The 22,353-nt window shown below is 41.7% G+C and overlaps 1 protein-coding gene across 1 annotated transcript in view; it reads right to left on the reverse strand.

Moving 5' to 3' along the window:
• Positions 1 to 484: 484 nt before the first annotated feature.
• The window catches only part of EGLN3 (egl-9 family hypoxia inducible factor 3), a 28,497-nt gene continuing 6,628 nt past the window's right edge, over positions 485 to 22,353 (reverse strand). The window contains exons 2-5 of the mRNA XM_022570737.3: positions 6,637 to 6,756; positions 4,903 to 5,039; positions 3,072 to 3,145; positions 485 to 2,175 (exon numbers count right to left, since the gene is read on the reverse strand). Of these exons, the coding sequence (XP_022426445.1) occupies positions 2,144 to 2,175; positions 3,072 to 3,145; positions 4,903 to 5,039; positions 6,637 to 6,756 (363 nt within the window). The 3' untranslated portion in view covers positions 485 to 2,143. The remainder of the gene's footprint in view (positions 2,176 to 3,071; positions 3,146 to 4,902; positions 5,040 to 6,636; positions 6,757 to 22,353) is intronic.

The raw sequence follows: 22,353 nt of genomic DNA on the forward strand, positions 1-22,353 counted from the left end.
TTCTTAGCCTAAATTTACAGGTCAACAATAAGAGAAAGACGTATGTGCAAAACTTCTAGCGAGCCCTTTCTGCCCAAGATGGAGGAGATGAATCAAACCATTAAAACGCGACGACAGGGGCTTCCCTGGTGGCGCAGCGGTTGGGAGTCCGCCTGCCAATGCAGGGGACACGGGTTCGAGCCCTGGTCCAGGAAGATCCTATATGCCGCAAAGCAACTAAGCCCGTGCGCCACAACTACTGAGCCTGCGCTCTAGAGCCCGTGAGCCACAAATACTGAGCCCATGTGCCACAACTACTGAAGCCCGGGTGCCTAGAGCCCGTGCTCCGCAACAAGAGAAGCCACTGCAATGAGAAGCCCTCGCACTGCAACAAAGAGCAGCCCCCGCCTGCCCCCACTAGAGAAAAGCCCGCGCGCAGCAACAGAGACCTAACGCAGCCAAAACAAAATAAATAAAATAAATAAATTAAAAAACAAAAAAATGCTACAGCAGGAGAGTGAGTTTATTCAACAAGTATTTACTGAGCCCTTACTATGCGCCAGGCACTATTTTAGGTGCTGGGAATACATTCCATTGATTAAAAACATACAAAAATCCCTGTCTTCATTGTGCTTACACTCTAGAGGAAGGATACCGGACAATGAACATAATAAATAAGTAAATTACACAGTAAGTTAGGAGGTGATGAGTACTACAGAAAAAAAACAGAGCAGTCGTGAGAATGAAGACAAGTCTTATCTGGAAATTTTCCAAACCAGACACACACACACAAAAATATGCTTCTTTCCTGGAAAGTCTATGTATCTGTCAGTGACCAAAGAAAATATTTCTGGCCCCTTAACGTTCATGGGATTTTCAAACAAGAAATTACAGGGATTTAAAAAATATGAAAATGGAGTTGAAAACTAAGAAAAGTAACTTGCATAAAACAGGAGCTCAATGGAGAGTTCTTGAGGCAGCGGAATCTGTGCTTACTGTAGGAGCAGAGCTTCCCACAGTTCTAGCAAATTCCATGATTCTGGCCACACTGCCAACCACAGTGGATCTGAAGAGTCAAATCTGTTGAAAAGAGGCTACTAGGGTCAGAAAATGTGGAAGAACTCAAGCAGCTTTTCAGGATTTTTTGTTTTATTTCCATTTCCTTTTTAAAATACAGTGCCCTAGTTTTTGTGATTTTCTTATTTTGTTAAAGAAGAAGGGTGAGCTCATTAGAAAGGAAAACTGAAAAACAGGAATGCCCACATTTCCAACTCCATCTCCAATCTTAAATCATTCAAGATGCACACGTTTATTGTATATCAGTAGACCCAGGTCTTTTGACACCATTATCAGAGGTTGTTGGCTCTAAACTAGCAGGAAGATTTTTTCTCCTTTGATTTAAATTGATTTCATTTCAACAAAGCAACCAGAACAATGAATGAATTAGGTTCTCTAAGTCAGAAGTGAAAATAGAAAATAAATGGTGTTGTCATCTTTGATCAGAAAGTCATATTTTCAGCAAAATGGGGCAGAGGCAGCAAGTCCAGTTTGCAGGACCAGGAAAAAGGAGTGTCCACCCACAGGATATTTAGAAATTGATGACTATGACAGCAGCCCTTTCTAGAGGTAATAACGTCATTAGGTTGTGATAATCCTCCAGAAACCCCAACAGCCCTGGATTAAAAACATCTGGAAATTGTTCAGATGACACAAATTCCTGTTTCCTGCTGTTAAGGCTTCAGTGATGCCTCTCTGTGGCATCTGTCACCGTCTAACTTCTTTGCAAACCTCCTCCTTTCGAATCAGGAGGTGTACATAAAGTGCAAGTAAGATTCAGTCCCTCGCCTGTGCTTCCAGGTTCTTGCTTTGATACCCAGGATTACCAAATCTGACAATTAAACCGCTGGCCAGCTAGGTCGTCTGCAGGTATTTCTGGAGTTAGCAAATGAGTTCATCTGGCAAAGAGAGTGTCTGAAGGTAGATGGAGTCTTGGCAAGAAAACACAAAGTACCGTATGCAAGACAGGGATGTGAATGATGCAAGCAATAGGGGGGTTCTCATCACCGAGTCACTAAAGAAGTGGCCTTCTTTGGATCTCAACTCTTAAAAGTGAATTCAGGAACTGTTACTAAAATGAATCAGGCCAGCGGATTTCAGATCAGGGTCAGTCCTCAGTGAGGGCAGGTTCAGTTTTCCCTGGGTTGGGAAGAGAAAAGAAAATGAAGAGGGTGAGGAACCAGATCTGATGACTTTCATGTCACAAACGTCACCCCAAAAACCTCCAGCAAACGCTCCCCATCTTACAGAACAAAGCTGAGCAGGGTGCCTCCTGACAGGGCTTAGCAAAATGTGTTTTCTTTGGGATTTGCTAGGTAGACAGTCCAAATGGATCATGGGTTAGGCAATGTTACATACATCTTTAAGATTTCTTAGATTAATTTTTCTTGATTAATATGCCCATAAGCACTGTGACTCTTCAAGAAAGAGATACAGTATGTAACATTTCCCACATTTGGGGACCAGGAATTTTACCTTCCCGCAAACTAACTTGGCTTTCAATACAATGTATTTTCGGAAACGCTGCCTTACAATACTGGTTGGAGGGGACAGGAATGACCTTATGTCATATTCAGTTTATATTACATGAGCCCAGTTTTTTTAATGAGAGTCACAGTCCCGTACCAATATAAGAAATTAACCATCGTTGTTGGGATCCACTGTATTTCCTTTGCAATGTGCCAAAATCATGGGCAAAATTTAACGTTATGTTTGACGGACAAACATTAATGTTCAAAAGTTAACTATTTCCCATCTATTATAAACTGTCACACAATCAGTGGACAGTCACAGGGGACGTCCTTTGCATTTTTTCTGATTTTTCCAGAAGAGCTAAGGCCAGGGTTTCAGAATTAAGTCCACCAGGCTGTCATCATATATATATATATATATATATATATATATATATATATATGCAGTCCTGCATATATATACGGCTGAGACTGAACAGAGTATATTAGAATATACATAAAAATCTCGAATAAAAGTCAAGGATTGACTTGGTCAAAAGTCACAGAAAATTATCAAACACATACTAGTTAAATTCCTGAATTTCTTTTTGGCTTCTGCCCTTTCTTCGGCATCAAAGTACCAAACAGTCATGGCATATCTGTGAAAGATAAGTAGATATTAGAAAAGAGGTTTAAAAATACTACCAAAAATAAATACTATAAATTTCACATAACAGTCATTTGTAAAGCCAACATTTAAAATTTTTCCTATTATCAGAGGTCCATCCCAAGTTTAATTTAAAATAAACTTCTCTGGTTTCAAGTCTATTTAAATGTAATAAAACATTTAAGGAATTCCATGTATGCTCCAGGCATTATCCTGGGCGATGGGAATTCAAATGGTCATGTGAATACATCAGCCTCTTTCTCAAGGAGCTCAGGCTCTAGCAGGCAGGAAAGGCAATTTGACAAATAATGTAACAGGTTAAGATGATCTACACAGAAAGGGCTAGAAGGGAGTCATTCTGCTAAAGACTGAGAGACCTAAGTTGATGGGGAGAGCACAAAGGAGTGAAGCTTTGAAGAATAACTTATCAAATGACAGGACACTTAAAACTCCTGGCTTTTTTCTTTAGTTTTGGACATTGAGGCAAAGATGCAATACTAATGGCCTCAAGCTTTCTACTGCGTCCCATCTATGGGACAGACTATAATAGGAGTAATTTCATGCATGAGTTTTCAAAAAGTTTCATTTTATTATTATTATTAGTTAATGGAATTTCTATAGCACTTGGCTTTTTCCAAAGGCTTCCCATCAACATGTGCTAATGTTTCCCCTGTGACCCTGGTCATAAAGGAACTTGGGAAGAACGAGGGAATTCTGTACAAATGACAGGGTCCAATTACTGTACAACATTAAACAAGCCACAGGCAGGCTTTGCTGGTAGAATCAGTTACCTGCTCACCCAGGGCACATCCCAATTTGATATTTCATACGCAACTCTTATGTGGGGCTCAGATCTGTGATTTCTGGAAGGGGACACATAAACCTTAAGCTCTTAACACCTGTGATTTTGATGTAATCAGTCTTGTTAAGGTTTAGTCATTATCTTTCTACCCAACCTCTCTCCTCCCTGCGCCCAACTGCTATTCTCAATTCAGGCTGCACCCCACAGAGCTCCAATACCACCTGGTTTACAGCTTTGGCCATAAAACAAAGGCAAATGAGAGGCAGAATCTGAAATTAAGATTATATCAAGGGTTTTCAGATGAATATTAAACAATACTCTGAAAATCTCCCCATGCATGATCTAAAGAAAGAAGTCTGAAAAATCCAAGTGTTGGGACATGATGGGTACAGTAAGCCCAATCTAATTTTAAGCTCAGGAAAGGGTAAAAAGGAAAAGAAATCAGAACAAATTCCTCTTTCTTTTTTTTTTTTCTTTTAAATTTGTATCGGAGTAGAGTTGATTTACAATGTTGTGTTACAAATTCCTCTTTCTCTTCTCGAGGTTCTTTCTCTGCTTGCAACTGGCAACTTGTAAACTCATCCAGAGCTAACCAGACAGAATTCCTGTTATGGGGCAGCCAACATTCGCTAGGGGTGGTTCAACATTAGGTTTTTTTTTTAAAGGGGGGTAGGGGGAAGAAAGGAGAGAAGAGAAAAATGCTCTGGGAAATTTGGAATCCAAGATGCTCACCTAATGGAAAACAATTTGTTAATAGTTCAAACTGATGTTAGGTTTGTGTACTAAAGAACCCCAAATTTCTCCTTTAATTTTATTGACTGCAAACAGGTTTGCTATCAGCTTTGCGGGGTGGTTGGTCCCTCATCTGCATAGAACACAAGTTTAGAGAATTCTCTGGGCGTTTGTACACGAAGCTTCTCAAGAGGAATCGTGGCCCTGGCTGTTACCTGGTTGCATAGGAAGGCTGGACTTCATGTGGGTTCCTGCGGTCTGACCAGAAGAACAAGAGTCTGTCAAAAATGGGCTCCACATCCGCTATGAACGATTTCCCTTCTGGAAATATCCGCAGGACCCCACCATGTAGCTGAGGGCCACAAAGAAGGGAGATTATTTCCTCACACATAGTTCATTATCAATGATATTTCAGCCTCATCTAGAAACAAAGCCATCTTCCAACCACCACTCCAAGCGTATGTTACTCCCAAATTTTTACTTCAGCCTCATCCTTTGTATTAAATGTTATTTCAGATTTGGCTAGACATATCTCCTTATTCACTTCCCACCAAATGAAGCCTTCCCACCCTCATAATCACGGAGTCCATGGATACAACATGGAGTACTACGAGGTCAAATCATACAGAATTGCCAATATTCGACTGTTTCTGACCTATAACCCCCTCCCGCCCCTCCCCCCAGCAATTTCATATAGTTCAGTCTAATATTAACAGCTCCCTAGGATAGGGACCACACAATAACCTCTCCTTCAATTAGAATTTACAGCTTTCTTTTGAGCTCCCCTATCTCCTATCCGATTTCATCAGTTGAAAGTTACATGCTCTTTTTTCTGAACTCTCAGACGACCTTATCTTTCATGACATATATCACTCTCTTCCTTGAATTACCTTTTTTTACATGTACACCCAAGCTGTCCTACTAGAATAACCATGTCAAGGTAGAATTCAGACCTCACAGGTCGACGTTTCCTCACAGCACAGTGCCCGGCACTAGCAGGCACTCAACTATTTTTTGAATGATTTCATACTTTGTGATTTATCATCACTGATCTGACAACTTTACCCTCTTGCCTATAACACTACCTTTCAAGATTTTAAAGGACAACTAAGGGATATATTTCAGTCACGTTACCAATAGGGAGCTGACACAAACCTTGTCACTAATTCACTGGTTTCCCAGGTTTAGTTTTTCTGACCCCAGATAAAATATCCTTGCTTTATGACAGCAAGTATCTGGCCTAATGAATAGCGAAAGGAGATGCAGAAGGTTCAAAAGCCAAATAAGCCTGAAAAGTTCTCCAACTTCTCACACTCCTAAATCATCCCTAGCTTTCAGAAAGCATACATATTCCAGACAAATGTTTGTCAGTGTGGAACCAGACTTCATATCTCTATCTATATATATGTTCAAAAATATAAAAATAAGCCGTAAAACCTTTGGCATTCACAAACCATAGTAAACCATGGCAAGAGGCCACCAGGGAGACATTTTACTCCAAGAGGGAGGACTGTGTGGGAAACCTCACTTGGGGATAGTTTAATATCCTACAGTTCTATTTTTGTGAAATTCTCTCAGTGTTGCTCCTGGCAGGGAAAAGTATGTATCTTATTCTACATTGAGAATCAAGAATCCTATCAGCTCTGGATTAGACTAAAGAAATTGATCCCCATTCCTAAAATTATAAATTATTTTCTCTTCTTCAACCATCAAATTATAACCTATAACCTAATAATGGCCCTACCCACCTACTCCCATCAAATTAACTTCTTATCTATTATTTTCATCTCATCCACTTTAGTACTAACACCGTAAGAGGAAAAAAGAAAAAATATGAAATAGAAAGGATTCATCAGTGGGGATTATGAACTGCAAACTTTCCTCTAAGGCATCTGAATTCTTTTCCTATAGTTCCTAACCCCTCACTCTACTCCCATTATTCCAAGTACCTTGGCATCCCAGTTCTTGTTCAGATAGTAGATGCAGGTGATGCAGCGGCCGTCACCGCTGGGGTTGTCCACATGTCGAACATAACCTGTTCCATTTCCTGGGTAGCAAGCCACCATCGCCTATGGAGAAATCCCAGGGAAGCTGGTTAACAAAGCTGAACCAATCTTCTCCCACCAGTGAACAGCTGAGTAACACGGTCTCCTTGGGTGCCACATGACTTAGGTGACTGTTGGCTTCTTAACTTCACGTACAGTACGTGAATTTGGACTCTTCAGCGTATATGATTAACGGCCAAGTTATACCTTATGGCTCAGCCCAGTGGAAAGTAGTTCAACAACATTCCCACAATTCTAGAACATTTTGGACAGTATCTATGGTTGTCATTAGGATGCCCCGCTTTTCTTCAATCTTTCTTTTTGAAAAAGCAGGTTCTGGGTTCCCACCCTAGAGCCACAAAATCATAATCACTAGGTTTGGAGTTTAGGGATTATGCATTATTGACAAGTGCCCCTGAATCACTGAATCAATGGCTAAAGATACTTGCATTTACAAGGAGACAGGAACCAATGACGAAGGAGAAAAAGGTTAGGCTTGTTCAATAAAATGCTTAGGATAGAAAGAAGAGGGGAGGGTCAATGGAAGCTGTGCCCCGACTTGTCAGCATAGATGACAGTCAGATCCAGTTCATAGAAAAAGCCACAGACACATCTTAATGCATTTTTCAATGCTTGTCTTCTTCCTCCTGACAATTATCAAATTAAATGATAACCTGAAATTCTCTTCCTTTTGCCCAAGTGCTACCTGTATCAGTCAGGTGGAGAAATAAAGCAGGAAGCCAAACTAAAAATCCTACTAACAATTACTATTAGGGAATTACTACGAAGAGGGTAACAAATCTCTAATTGTTCCCTGGAAAATTTATAGCAAAGAGTAGAAAAAATTAGACAAAGTGTAAAAAGCCAGTTCTTTTCACAGGACACTGCCTTATTTCTAAAATATCTTTGTAGGGATGAGATACATGCAGGGAAGATATTGTCAACACAAGATGAGAAAAAGGATATTTTTTCTGTTTTGTTTGCTGATGTATTCTTAGTGTCTAGAACAGTTCCTGACGCACAGAAGGTATCTGATTAAATTTGATTTTTTTCTTGGAGGGGAGGGGAGTACCGTGGGGCTTGTGGGATCTTAATTCCCCAACCAGGGATTGAACCCAGGCCCTCAGCAGCGACAGCGCGGAGTCCTAACCACTGGACCGCCAGGGAATTCCCTTTTTGTGTTTTGTTTTGTTTTAAAATTTGATAAAGGAATGAATAGCAAACAGTTCTTTCCTCTAAACAGTAAGTTTACTTTCTGCCTAGATCAATAGAGATTTTTGTCATCTTAAAGCATATCTTCAAACATACATGTAGCGATCCAGTTCACATTTTCCTTCGTAAATGGCAAGACTGTTTCACTGGTAAAATAACCAGTCAGGTAGAGCCCAAACTAATAACACTAGTGGCTCAATGAATCAGCTTCAAAACCATGGGTGCCAAGTCACTCCCAGTGGTAACACGAAGACATGAGCTAGGCATGTACTTGAAAGGCTTCTTGCATACTAGAACAAAAATAAGGCTGAATAGTAACTTGGCTTTACACGGATCTTAAGGCTTAAATCACCATATCTCTCAAGCGTTATATCCCTATGCGGCTAGCAATCCCCATATCCTGCCTTTGAATGTCTAAAATGTCAGTGCAATGTCATCTTAGAGCTGCACTTAGGCTGTGAGCTTGAATATCTTTCAGAGGTGGAATTCCGAGGCTACTCCAATCGAGATTTAACAGATGTTGGTACCACCAAGCAAAGGATGGCTTGGGGAAAGGTGATTGGTAGCAGACAGAAATGATGCGTCTAGCTGGGGAAGAAGAGATAAATGAAGTCGCCTATAATGACTGGGGAATTACCCATCCCTGGAAGCAGCTATTAGGATTATAAGAGCCACCACTGAGCCAATAATGAAAGTCACTTAAGCCACAAACAATTATAGGCTGAATTCCCTACCAACTCAGCCTCTCCCCACTGTGAAGCTCTGAAAAGAAGAAAAAGTACTCCATCAATGCTACATAATCGGGCAGAAACAGAGACACAGATGTAGAGAACAAACGTATGGGCACCAAGGGGGGAAAGTGGCGGGGGGAGGTGGTGGTGGTGGGATGAATTGGGAGACTGGGATTGACATGTATACACTAAAATGCATAAAATAGATAACTAATAAGAACCTGCTGTATAAAAAATAAAATACAATTCAAACAAAATGCTACATAATCTTATATTCTTAAACAGCTTTACTCTAAGGAAAAGGTCAGTGGTCTGGATGTCTGCCATCTAATTTACTCTGCAACTAATCACGTGATCCCAGGCTTGGTTTTTTTCCTGTAAAAAATGGCTTGGGTTACCCAGCCTCTGATGGTCCAAGAAGATCTCAGACTCTATCTAAGCATCAACCCCAGAAGCAGCAACAGAGTTCTTCAGGGCATTAGGAAGTGCTTAACTGCCTCAGGACTCAACTTAGATTAAATACTGATAAAAAGAGATACAAACTCAAAAAAGTACATCCTTTTGTATGTACTGCTGCATCTATAAAACCCACCCATAGAGAAGGAGCTAGCACATTCCAGGGGACTTATCATTAGGACAAAACGCCTAAGTGTCAGCAAAGTATCAGATTGCTTAAGGGAGAGAAATATGGAGAATTTTTCTGGCCAGAGTGAATCTTCACCTTCTCTCCTGGCTCCTGAAACCATAGCATCCAGTTCAAAACAATGCAAGCAAATCATTGTGAGCCTCAGTGGGCCTGTTGAAACTACACAGGCCAATTTTATCAGTGTTTTCTGGACAAGAGCCACAGGAGATGGGTCTTGGCTTGGGCACATTCCCAGTATCTGTTGGGTTTTGTCACAATCTAAAACCAGGAGGCTAAGGATGTGCTGAGAAGCAAGGCTCACTTCAATAACATCATGTGTTTCTATGCCAAATCATGCACGGGCCAGAAACAAACCCCGGAAACTGATCAGTTAGTTCTACAGAGCTGCTATACAAACCTCATCAAGCCAGGAAGGGATTTAGAGTGTACAGAGGAGGAGAACGCTCCAGGACAATAAGAACATCACCAGAGTACTTCAATGATCACGTGACAAACACGCTGCGCAATAACACCGACACCCATCAGGAGGAAGTCTCACTTATCGCCAACTTTTTATTTGCCAGGCCTTGCGGACTACATTAATATTTGAAATTTATACAAGTTTAATAACATGTTAGTGTGACCTGCAATAGCACATACAATTTAGTCCTATACTTCTATTCTTGGATGGGCAGATAAATCCACATGTCCCCTTATGTATTCACCATCCCTTCCTATGGCCCCATCGTGGACACCCCCCACCCCCTGCACCATGCCCAGAGGCTTCTCCATAGCTGTGTAGCAAAAGGAAATGAGTGGAGAGGGGTGAACCCCTCCCAGGCTCCCAAACTGGCTCTAGACCAGAGATATGTGCTCTGGATACCTAGGCGGCCACGTTCAGGCAGTAAATGTGTAAGGATTCTTTGAAAATGTACACAGACCTATAGAACTTTTTTTTTTTTTTTTTTGCAGTACGCGGGCCTCTCACTGTTGTGGCCTCTCCCGTTGCGGAGCACAGGCTCCGGACGCGCAGGCTCAGCGGCCATGGCTCACGGGCCCAGCTGTTCCGTGGCCTGTGGGATCTTCCCGGACCGGGGCACGAACCCGTGTCCCCTGCATCGGCAGGCGGACTCTCAACCACTGCGCCACCAAGGAAGCCCCAGACATATAGAACTTTGACAGCCAAACCCAAGTAACAAAATCTGCTTCCCAAATGCCACAGGTGGAAAAGAAAACAGTTTCTGTTAAGGGGTATTACTGAGTTGTCTTCATAAAAAGCCATATCTCATCAATCCCAAAGGTAAAGTTGAAAAAGGGAAGTCCAGGATTTCCATCTCAGTGCCTAAACAGAATGTTCTTTTTTTTTTTTAGAATGTTCTTAATTGAAACCAGTTTGATCGCATATATACACCATTTCAAAAAACTGGCATCATTGACCTCCACTGTCCATTCATGGGTGGGAAGGGGACACATCTGTCCCATCCCAGCCTCCACTCAGATTCACCACTTCTCTAAAAACAATCAACAACATAGATGTTTCATAGAAACGTATTTTACATCACTCATGACTTCAGCGTCAGTCACTAGTATGACTTGATCTTAAAAAAGAGAGTGACGTTTTACATAAAGTTTAACTCAGCAAATTAAAATAGTAATCAAGTCTTATTTTACTTACCAAATTTGCAATAAATATGAACCCATTTTTAAAAATTTGTCAAGAATAGCATAACTTCAAAGCTGCCAGGTTGAGTGACCTTTAAACTGGTATTTTGGTCCACGGCCAAATGCTAGGCCCCTCTAACTGTGAAGCAGAAATACCAGCCAATCTTGGTAAGGATTTGTTTTGAATTACAAACGGTCCCTAGCAAAGCATATTTTAATAAAATGTAACCTAAACACAGAATAACCTGTACTTAACCTCTTCACACCTCAGTTTTCTCATCTGAAAAATGGGTTTATGAGGATGGACGGTGATAATCCATGTAAAACAGTGCAAGGCCTGGCACACACTAAGTGCTGCTTAATGTCAGCTATTTTTAAAACTGATGATGTGCATGTTTTTGTCTTCCCCTCCACTGGGGCTTCAGAATGTCTCTCCTTCAGGGATCCGATCCTACCTAAGTGCTTTGTAGCTTCGAACCCAGGGCTGGCAAACTCATATAGCCTGTGGCACTTGCAAGTAACATAAAAAATTGAAGCCAACCAGGTATATATGTGTCAAAACTCTAGAGTGTGTACTATGCTAACTACAACTAGGGAATTTTCTAACCTTGGCAACGAGGGGCCGGTGTTACAAAATCTTCAGATTTTAGGACAGTAGCAGGGAACCGAACCGGATTTGTATGTAAACTCTCCTGTATATTTTTTATCCCGATTGTTAAATCAGCGCCACAAAAAAACATATCAGGCTGGATTTTGAGATCACTGTCTGAGGCTCTCCTAAGAGATCAAGCTACTCTGTGTTACTTCCTGAGCTACAAGGAGGCACCTTCCCCATTTCTCTTTACCAGGCTCAGATGTATCCTTCATCCTTCAGTGCCATCCACATTGCACAGGCCTCTGCCAAACCTCTCTCCCCTCAAGTCCTTCCCCCATGTCCACTCTGGATATGGCAATGGGGGCCCAGGATCCCTCCTCTCTTTACCATAAGACACTAACCACATAGAGTATTAGATGTGTAAAGACTTGAGAAGAAATACACAAGGCCATGCACTTTGTTTAGCTTGGAAAAACAGCTAAGCAAATGTAAAAGCTGAAGTTTTCTGGTCAGAAATGGGTCCAGTTTATATTACCTAAATCGGACAAAAATCATATGATATCACTTACATGTGGAATCTTAAAAAATGATACAAATGAACTTATTTACCAAACAGAGATAGACTCATAGACATAGAAAACAAACTTATGGTTACCAAAGGGGAAGGGGTGGGGGATAAATTAGGAGTTTAGGATTAAAATATACACAAGACTATATATAAAATAGATAACCAACAAGCACGCACTGCATAGCACAGGGAACTCTACTCAATATCTTGTAAGAACCTATAATGGAAAAGAATCTAAAAAAGAATATGTGTGTGTGTGTGTGTGTGTGTGTGTGTGTAAGGGAATCACTTTGCTGTACACCTGAAACTAACATAATATTGTAAATCAACTATATTTCAATAAAAATTAAAATATATATATATATATTACCTAAATCACTTAAATTCCTACAATATTTACAACGCATCTTTACAACAGAGTTGCAACTATGCAAAGCTTTCTTCAACAGTTTCAAGAAAATGTCACTAAACAAGAGTTCACCTTGCGGCCAGCCTCTTAGAAAAAAGCAAGCTCTCAGTGTGATGACGAACAGCTCATAAGCAGAAAAAGTACTTTACAGTCTTTATATTCATTCTCACGTCATATAGATTGGCATAAAGAAATTAGCTGGAAATAATGTAGGCACTTTAAGGAAATAAGTGTGCAAACTGTCACTAGTTATCTTGGCATCTTGCTTGTTATCTGTCTTGTTAGTTAAGAGCAAGCCTAGCTAGTTCCTTCCTCCTGGTGCCCTAGTTAAAGACTGATGTAACAAAATGAGGGAGAAATGGGAAATATGCTTTCGGTGGGCAATAGCAAGAGCTGTGTCCAGCTACCATGTTCCCCTTCCCAAAGTTTCAGCAACTGACCACACAATTCAGAAGATTCAGAACATCAGACAGTTAATATCCATCAGGTAAGTAATCTTGAAAACGAACCCCAAGTTTTTCACTAAAATGTCTTCTACTATTCTGTTTCTATCCTGGGAACTTCTGCCTTCCTCGTGTGCCCTAAATCCACACTAAAAATTCCTCTCCCTGAACCCACGTACCCAGAACTCTGCTACATATAACCTCACCTCCAATTTAGAGCAATAATCATTATGCCCCCATACCTGAACTTTGCTGAAATGCAGGAGCTTCAGTAATTCTGAAAATGAAAAATCAGAAGTTATTGATATAAGCAAATCTCAGTTGCTCTGGTGAAGTAGGCCTGCTGTTCCTCCTGACCAGGCAAGAGCATCCTGCCTAGAAGGGCAGGGAATTTACCATATTCACCTGAAAACCTGTCCTCGGGGAGACCTTTTGCATCAATGCCCCTCTTTACTATGAACTTGATCCTAACTTTGGGATCATTCAACCAACTATCAACAACTATCAAGACTCTGAAACCTTCTACTCAGTTCTCTTAGCTCCTTGAGATTCTTACATTAAAGAGCTGGGCTCCCACAACCACTCTCAGAAATATGCATAGATGCACACACACACACACACACACACACACACACACACACACACACACATGCATGCATAAGGTCACAAAGTATTCACGGGCTTGTAAGGTCTAACTGAACGAGATCAAGATTCTATTTCAGGGGATCCTGTACTTCGTGCATGAGCCTGAGTAAATCACCCTGAACTTGAATGAATCACCCTTCCCCAGAAGCCACTGAAACTCTCAGAGGCCAGGAATTTAAGAGACTATTGTCACTCCTATTCGAATTCTGCTTAATTCCTCTCCTTGGAGGGGATTCAAGCAGAGTCCTGCAATTAAGCACAGTAAACAGGCCCCGGAACATCGACACAGCAATACAGGCTGTTTGGGTTTGGGAAGGCGGCCCTTCCCGCAGAGGCCTGGCTCCCGGCCAGCGGGGTGACGGCTGAGTGACAGGGCTACGTGCGCTGCGTGAGGGTGGCAGCCAGCCCACACCCGAGCACACAGCCCGGCAGCCCGCGGAGGGAACCGGCACGGGAAAGCCCTCCCCCATCACTACCCCAGTCACCAGAGAAATGTACTCAGTAAGGGCTTCCTTGCAATTATGAAATCCGCAAAAGTCAGCCAGGCCCTGGGCTGAGGACATTAACACAGGCATTTAACCGTATCCATTCCGCTGCCTTTCCCCAAATCGTTAACAACTGCCATTTCCGGAAGACCCATGAAGCCAGGGAGCATTTCAGGGTGGCAATTTACACATATTCTCTCATTTAATTTCCGGGTTAAGGGGAAGGTGAGCAGCGGTCACCTGCCCTGAGTCACCCTGCTTACAAGTCTTCGGTAGAAGTCATTAACCTGGAAGTTATCATATTGACCTAGAAGTTACCTTATTCCTATAGAAAAACAAATTCAAGAGTAATCCTTAAGGCAATATGGGGGTAGGGACGTTTAACTTCCTTTGATGTGAGAAACAGACTTATCAGTAAATAAAACTTTACATGTAGCTCTCTAAAGGCTTGAGCCGAATAGAAAAAAAGAATGTCTGTGACCACAGGATTGTCAGAGAATTAAATATGGTCGGCTTTAAATTCTCATCTGGAATGAATCCTAAAATACTTGAGGGAAGCCATGATAACTTAAATACAGTTGGTAAGACAAGATTTTATTGAGTAATATACAAAAATATATAGTTACCAATCAAAACATGTCAAGAAAAATGCCTTGAAGCAACGTTCTTAAGAGAAACCAGGAAACACTTTACTTGCAATTCCCAGTCGCTCTGAGGAGTCTTAACGTGGGACAAGGTAACTATGTTGGAAAAAGAAAAAGTTAAAGAACTTTCTAGGAAACCAGATCTTATATTCACATTTGGATTTCAGAACTTAGAAAAATATATCTGATGAATGAAAGGAATGACACACAGCAAGTCAGAACTAGAACTCATGAAACTCGGGAGGCACATTTATTTACTGAACAAACATGTGTACGTGCCTGACACTGTTCTATGTGCCTCCCAAATATTACCTCATTCAATATTCATAACAGCTCCATGAGGCAGGAACCATTATTATCTCCATTTTACAAATTAGGAAACCGAGGCACGAGGAGTTTAGGTAACCAGCCTTTTCAAAGCCAGTTAGTCTTGCTGCACAGTGAGCTCACGCTTTACCGGTGCAGCTTATCCTTTGTCTAACATTAACCGGTTCACCTCTTTTTTGAGAGAACTAAGATCTTCGGTTCTTCTTGAAGTATTTGACTTCTTCTCACCCTCACCTATCACCCTTGCCATAATGATAGAAAATCACAAAATGCAAAAAGAAAGAAAGAAAAATAGAGTGTCCTTGGTGTTGAGTCTGTGAACTAAAAGCTCCAGGGCAGTCAAGGGGCTAGGGGGTAGGGTGCAGGTGGGGTTGTATTTCAACAAAAGAGGAGAGCAAAGGAAACCGACTCAGTCCTGCAGCGAAACACTAGTTGTCCAAGTTGCCTTTGATTGGTTATTCCCACTGCAGGACAAACTCAAGCCAACTCTAAGCTCTGTAGCCCCATATCTGACTGGGATGCAGTTGGTCAGCGATCAGTCTTCTCCCCAGGCTGCTCTTCCCCTTACCTCGGGGTCTGTGGAAGGAAGTCAGCCTCTCCAGGACCTTTCCTTTTAGTTCAGGTGAACACCAGCCAAGGTTTTCAGACTTTTTCAAAGTCAGAAAGCAAATGACCAATTAAGAAAAAACTTTAAAGGAAATACAAAAGTGTATTTCCCTTGGGAAGGCACCTGGTAAACTCCAAGGAATCCCAGGGATGAGACAAATTTTCCTTACTCAGGTGCAAAGCTTATACAGGAGACTCTTAACTCCACTACTACCACATTAATTAGAATTCACTGAGTACAGAACTTTCTAATATCAAGTGAATTAGAATACGCTGGATACAGACCCACTATGGCTTACAGGAGGGGTGATATCTAGAGGACCACTCAGACACATTGAAAAGTAAAAGGCTCTTCTGAGAGAAATGTATAAAATACTTCGGGGAGCAGCAAGGGGGCTAGAAATAAAGGAGTTGCCTGGCTCTGAGTCTAGGGGGCAGCGATGGTGAATATAATTGTACCTATGTCCCTTCAAGATGGGGCTCCAAGAGAAGCCCCATTTTACAAACGTGGAAACTGGGAGAGACAAAAAGTGACTTAACGGGACGTTATAGAACTAAGCATGGTCTTCCCACTGCTAAACACTGCTTCTAAAATATCAGGAAAAAGTTGTTCACTGAAAACAGGTGCAATTATTTCTAGAGTGACCACGAATGAAATTGTCTTCCTTCAAGATAACACAACAAAGGATCCTCAGATGATTATCATGGCTTATCAAATAGAGGCTCAAACGATATTAACTGGGCAATCAAAGCCCTCCATGCAGAAGTAGGAAAAGGCAAGTGCCAGCTACTCTCCAATCTCTACCTAGTAAAACCTTTGATTACAGTCAAGCTGGATTTGTTTTTCGGCTTTCCTTCCCCAAAGAGTCCCACACCTCAGCCATCTTACCCTAGAGGGTCAGAAACAACCCTAGGCCTGTGTGTGGTGTTCAGTGAGCGCATAATAGATACTCAATACTGACAGAAGCATCTGCTCTTTTCCAGTTTGTTCTCACCCCAAATCACTACGATGCTTTCTTGTTCTCCCTGGTGCCTTGAGCTTGCACTCCTTGCCAGGCTGTAGGATACAGGGGAGCAATACTGCGCAGATATTAACAAAGACGGTTCCCCTCCATTCAACGCAACAGGAGAGAATCAGTTCCAAATTATACTCCAATTCTGGTTCTGGAAAATTAACTTTTTTTTTTTTTTTTTTTGCGGTACGCGGGCCTCTCACTGTTGTGGCCTCTCTCGTTGTGGAGCACAGGCTCCGGACGCGCAGGCTCAGCAGCCATGGCTCACGGGCCCAGCCGCTCCACGGCATGTGGGATCTTCCTAGACCGGGGCGCGAACCCGTGTCCCCTGCATCGGCAGGCGGACTCTCAACCACTGCGCCAGCAGGGAAGCCCCTGGAAAATTAACTTTTATTGGAAAAAATAATAGAAAAATTGTGTGTGTTGTGTGTGCATGTGTGTGTGTACTTAACACGTTAATGTGTTTTTCTCAAAAATTTCCCAAATGAAACAAAAACACTTGCATGTTTTAGTTTTAGCGATCAATAAGCTCAGATCTGATCAACTGATCGAACGCCGATTTTCTCACTGATAGAGAAACTCTAGGAAGATAGAGCACCATCCCCATTTAGCCTCCTCATATTCATTTTATTCTGTGGTTCTCAAACTTCAGCCTGTATGAGAATTGCCTGGAGGACTTGTGAGCTTCTGATTCACTAGGTTTGGGGAGAAGCTCAAGAACATGCATTTACAGCATGTTCCCAGATGCTGCTGCTGCTGCTGTGGCAAAGCAAGAGTCTTTGTGCAATGCCTCACCCTAAATAATAAAAGGTCAAGGGGAATTAGAATTAGTCACCTGCACTAGTTAACTTGGAGAACAGGCGGTGGTGGGTAAAGCAGGAAGTGAGAGGAATTCCTATAGGGCAGTTTCTGGCACAGCCTCTGCATCGTGATTCCTGAAACTGGCAGGACACATTCCAAGTGCAACTCTGTAGCATTGTTGAGGATTACTGTCCTGTCAGCGCTGGGGTGTGTGACTGTGGATAGAGTCAGATCTCTTCTTCAGGAATCCAATCAGAGGCACTGAAAGCACCTATTTGCCCTCTCAAATAAAATTATAGTCTCAATTTTCATTGAATTCCTTATCATATGGAGGTAGATTTATATTATTGGACCCATGTTACAGATGACAGTGAGGCTCAGAGAACTGACTTGCCAAAGATCACAGTGAGACAAAATAAAATGTAAAATGTCCACCCCAGTGCCTAATAAGGTACTGACCAAATTAAGTTCAAATACAAAAATAAAAATCGACCTTGTTCCTAAAGAAGTGGAGATTAAGGTCCTGAGATGCGGCCTGCCAGGGTCTGAGCAAGGACCAGAAGCTAGGGTCCTAGCCTCGTGGTCCCTGGCTTCTCTGAGGCAGACCTCTAAGTATGAGCTGCCAGGATCTGATGTGACTTGGTACTTTCTAGGGCCAAGCATAGAGTATCAGAACTAAGAAAAAAAAACCTTACAAAGCCAAAGTCCCTCCTTTGAGATGGTCCCTCACAGCCTGTTAATGTAATAAAATAGTTAAACCCTTTAGCATCAAATTAGGGAAGAAGTTGTAAAACCTTTCTTTCTCTTTTTTCTTTTTTGGTCTAACAAAATATTTATAGCACGAATGGATAAAGAAGTTGTGGTACATATATACAATGGAATGTGGTACATATATACTCAGCCATAAAAAGGAACGAAATTGAGTCATCTGTTGAGACGTGGATGATCTAGACACTGTCATACTGAGTGAAGTAAGTCAGAAAGAGAAAAACAAATATCGTATATTAACGCATGTATGTGGAACCTAGAAAAATGGTACAGATGAACCAATTCGCAGGGCAGAAGTTGAGACACAGATGTAGAGAACAAATGTATGGACACCAAGCGGGGGAAACCGCGGTGGGGTGGGGATGGTGGTGTGCTGAATTGGGAGACTGGGATTGACATGTGTACACTGATGTGTATAAAATTGATGACTAATAAGAACCTGCAGTATAAAAAACCAGACAAACAAACAAAAAAAACCAACAAATACTAAACTTTCTTTAGGTTATTTGTATGGAAATACGTTAATATAAATGTTTCAGACATTACATGAAATTTCTAAAATATATATATATATATTTATAGCTATTTTTTTGACACCCTGACATCCTTAAAATCGAAGTTCCTTTTAAAGATGAAATTAAGTCAACAGTAAAGGACTACTGGAGGCACTAAAAATATATATCAAGCTTAATAGTCTCTGCCTTCAAAGAATTTATAGGTACATGAGGGGCAGGCAGGGTAAGCAGCAAAGAAATAAATCTACTGGGGTGGCCCGGGTTGAGCCACCCACAGAGTTCTAGGAAGCAGAAGGGAACTTCACGGAGAAGGCAGGAGGGTGGATTTTTGAGGAGAAGACAATGGGGAAGCTTGGTTTGCCCGGCAAATCCGTTTCTAGCACTTCAGGGATCTGGAGGGAAGGAAGGCTGTCAGTGGGAGATTAAATGTAGAAAGGTCAGATGGGGTCAGACGTGGAGGGTCTTAAATGGCACGCTAAATTCACAGCATATACGGTGGACAATGGGGAGAGAGCACGGTTGGGTGTGTTTTTGCTTTTGTTTTTCTAAGCATGGAGACTGCTTGATTAGCGTTGGGTTTTATACTGCTTAACACCGGCAAAGCTCATTAAAATGGATCACAAGGAGAACAAGAACCAAGGGCAGGTGATTTCTTTCTTTTTTTTTTTTTTTGCGGTACGCGGGCCTCTTACTGCTGTGGCCTCTCCCGTTGCGGAGCACAGGCTCCGGACGCGCAGGTTCAGCAGCCATGGCTCACGGACCCAGCCGCTCCGCGGCATGTGGGAATCTTCCCGGACCGGGGCACGAACCCGTGTCCCCTGCATCGGCAGGCAGACTCTCAACCACTGCGCCACCAGGGAAGCCCAGGGCAGGTGATTTCTGATTAAAGTAGGTATCTTTAAAATACTTCCCTCCTCAAGGATTTCTACTGTGAAAGAGAAACAAAATTTAGTTTTTTAAAAAAAGACAAAACTTAAAGTTCCACAGGGAGCCTAAAAAAAACCCTCAAAAAGCCAAAACAGCACAAAATAGCCAGATTTTGAGCAATAATATTGCACGTTCCTGAATAAACCTTCAACGTTTAAAACAGTTTTGTTTACCTACTCCAAACAATCAAATTAAACTGCAAAACAATATAAATAGGAAAGAAGCCATCCAAAAAAAAAAAAAAAAAGACTCACTGCCAACTTTGTGTGGGGTATTGAGATTTCTAAGTAATAGTCCCTCAGGTTTGACTAGACAGATAAGTAGAACTGGGAGGGGATGTGGAGGGAGGGTCACAGGCAGGATCTGTGATCTATTTGTCTGGAGAACACAGAGCAAGCTCCCCCCAAATGTTCAGACTGTTTAAAACAGTGTCTCTTTACTTCCAAGCAATGTTCAGAAAGAAGAGTATTATCCTGAATACTTCAAAACAACTTCAAGTTGCCCTAAGAGAACCAAAACTAGATGTCATTGCCACCTGGAATTGTGTTTTTCCATTTGTCTTCTTCCCACTGGCAAATAATCAAGACTACTATCATATTCTTTGAATCTCTGTATTTTGGAATTATTTTTATATGGTGATATTATTTTGGCTTCATTTTGGAAACAAAAATAAAAGTTAATATGAGATAGGTACATTTACTCCAGAGCTTGAGAAACAGTGATCATTGCATCTCCTAAAGAATAAAAAATTGGTTTGACTAAAAATAGAACTACCATATGACCCAGCAATTCCACTCCTGGGTATATGTCCAAAGAAAATGAAAACACTACTTTGAAAAGATACATGAACCTCAACGTTCATAGCAGCATTCTTTACAACAGCCAATATACGGAAGCAAGTGTCCATCCACAGATGAATGGATAAAGAAGATGTGGTATATATACAACGGAATACTACTCGGCCATAACAATGAACGAAATTTTGCCATTTGCAGTAACATGGATGGACTTGGAGGGCATTATGCTAAGTGAGATAAGTCAGATGGAAAAAGACAAATACCATATGAATCACTTGTATGTGAAATCTAAAAAATACAACAAATGGACAAATATAACAAAACAAAATTAGGCTCACAGATACAGAGAACAAACTAGTGGTCACCAGCGGGGAGGGAGGCAGGGCCAAAATGGGAGTGGGGGAGTAGGAGGTACAAACTACTGGGTGTAAGACAGGTTCAAGGACATATTGTACAACACGGGGAATATAGCCAATATTTCGTAGTAACTGTAAATGGAAGGTAACCTTTAAAAATTGTATAACAATAAAGGGCTTCCCTGGTGGTGCAGTGGTTGAGAGTCCGCCTGCCGATGCAGGGGACACGGGTTCGTGCCCCGGTCCGGGAAGATCCCACATGCCGCGGAGCGGCTGGGCCCGTGAGCCATGGCCGCTGAGCCTGCGCGTCCGGAGCCTGTGCTCCGCAACGGGAGAGGCCACAGCAGTAAGAGGCCCGCGTACCGCAAAAAAAAAAAAAAAAAAAAGTATAAAAATAAAATTGGTTTGATTTAAGGAGGTATTAACATTGTACTGAACATGGAGGACACTCAGTAAGTAGGAACCAAATGAAACCAACACAAGATGTGAAAGCCTGCATTACACAGCTGCAAACCCATGGGTCTGTAAGGCTGGGACTGGGCAGAGGCAGGGGGTAAAAAATATGACACTCAGTCACTACCAGCTCACCAAAAACAAGAATAGGGACTCACCTATAAATCAATATCAAAAGAAGATACAAAATTAAGGTAAGAGCCATATTGGTTTAAGATTGAAATAATCGAGGGAAACAGGGTACAAATTTCTATGTATAAAGAACCAAGCTAACTAATCTTGCCTGGCAAACAGACACATAGTTCTGAATCTGAGCCAAAGCAACGGCTCCTGGCAATCTGCCAAAGCCAAATTCCTTGGCCTGGCATCATAAAATGATTTGTCTGTCGAATTTACAATTCCAGTGTCTCTGGATTCAGCTACCCACTGGGCACCCCTGGCAGTTGCCCAGCAGAATACATCTGAACTATCATTACTGTCAGAACATGGGCATTTGACTAACACTGGAGAAAAATGACACTCATTTCTTAGAGCAATATTAGTTAACAGCTACAAAGTGCTGCTACAAAGGAATTATCAAGTATGTAGCTATAATAATTAACGAAGAGTTAATAACCTTCTCCGTAGTGCTAACCTGCAAGCCGCTCCTTGGTGTTCAGTAGACATGGGTCAAACTGTCATTTAATTTACTGGAGGCCACAAAGGTGAGTCAAAATCAGAGGTCTTGCCGAACTGAGCAAACATGGTCCAAAGGCGAGATGCCCTCTGAACTTTATCCTTAAGTGCTAGGATGCTTCTCAGATGAGCCCTGCTTATCATGGGTTAAACTCCACCCCCAGTTTTAAGCTCATCAGAGAAGTCTCCCAGACACGGTGCATTTTCAGTACAGAGATGTAACATGCAACTCCAAGACTGCTTGTTATTTATAAAATCTGAAAATTTTCTAGCCAGAGTTGGGAATCAGGGAAGAATTTACAAATTTTGCTTGAGCTGAGTAAGGTCAGAAAGGGAAATAATTCATGATACCCACAAGTCGAAT

Source organism: Delphinapterus leucas, chromosome 2 (assembly GCF_059928025.1).
Source record: "Delphinapterus leucas isolate spDelLeu-1000000601 "Yukka" chromosome 2, BTC_Dleu_Yukka2, whole genome shotgun sequence".
NCBI lineage: Eukaryota > Metazoa > Chordata > Mammalia > Artiodactyla > Monodontidae > Delphinapterus > Delphinapterus leucas.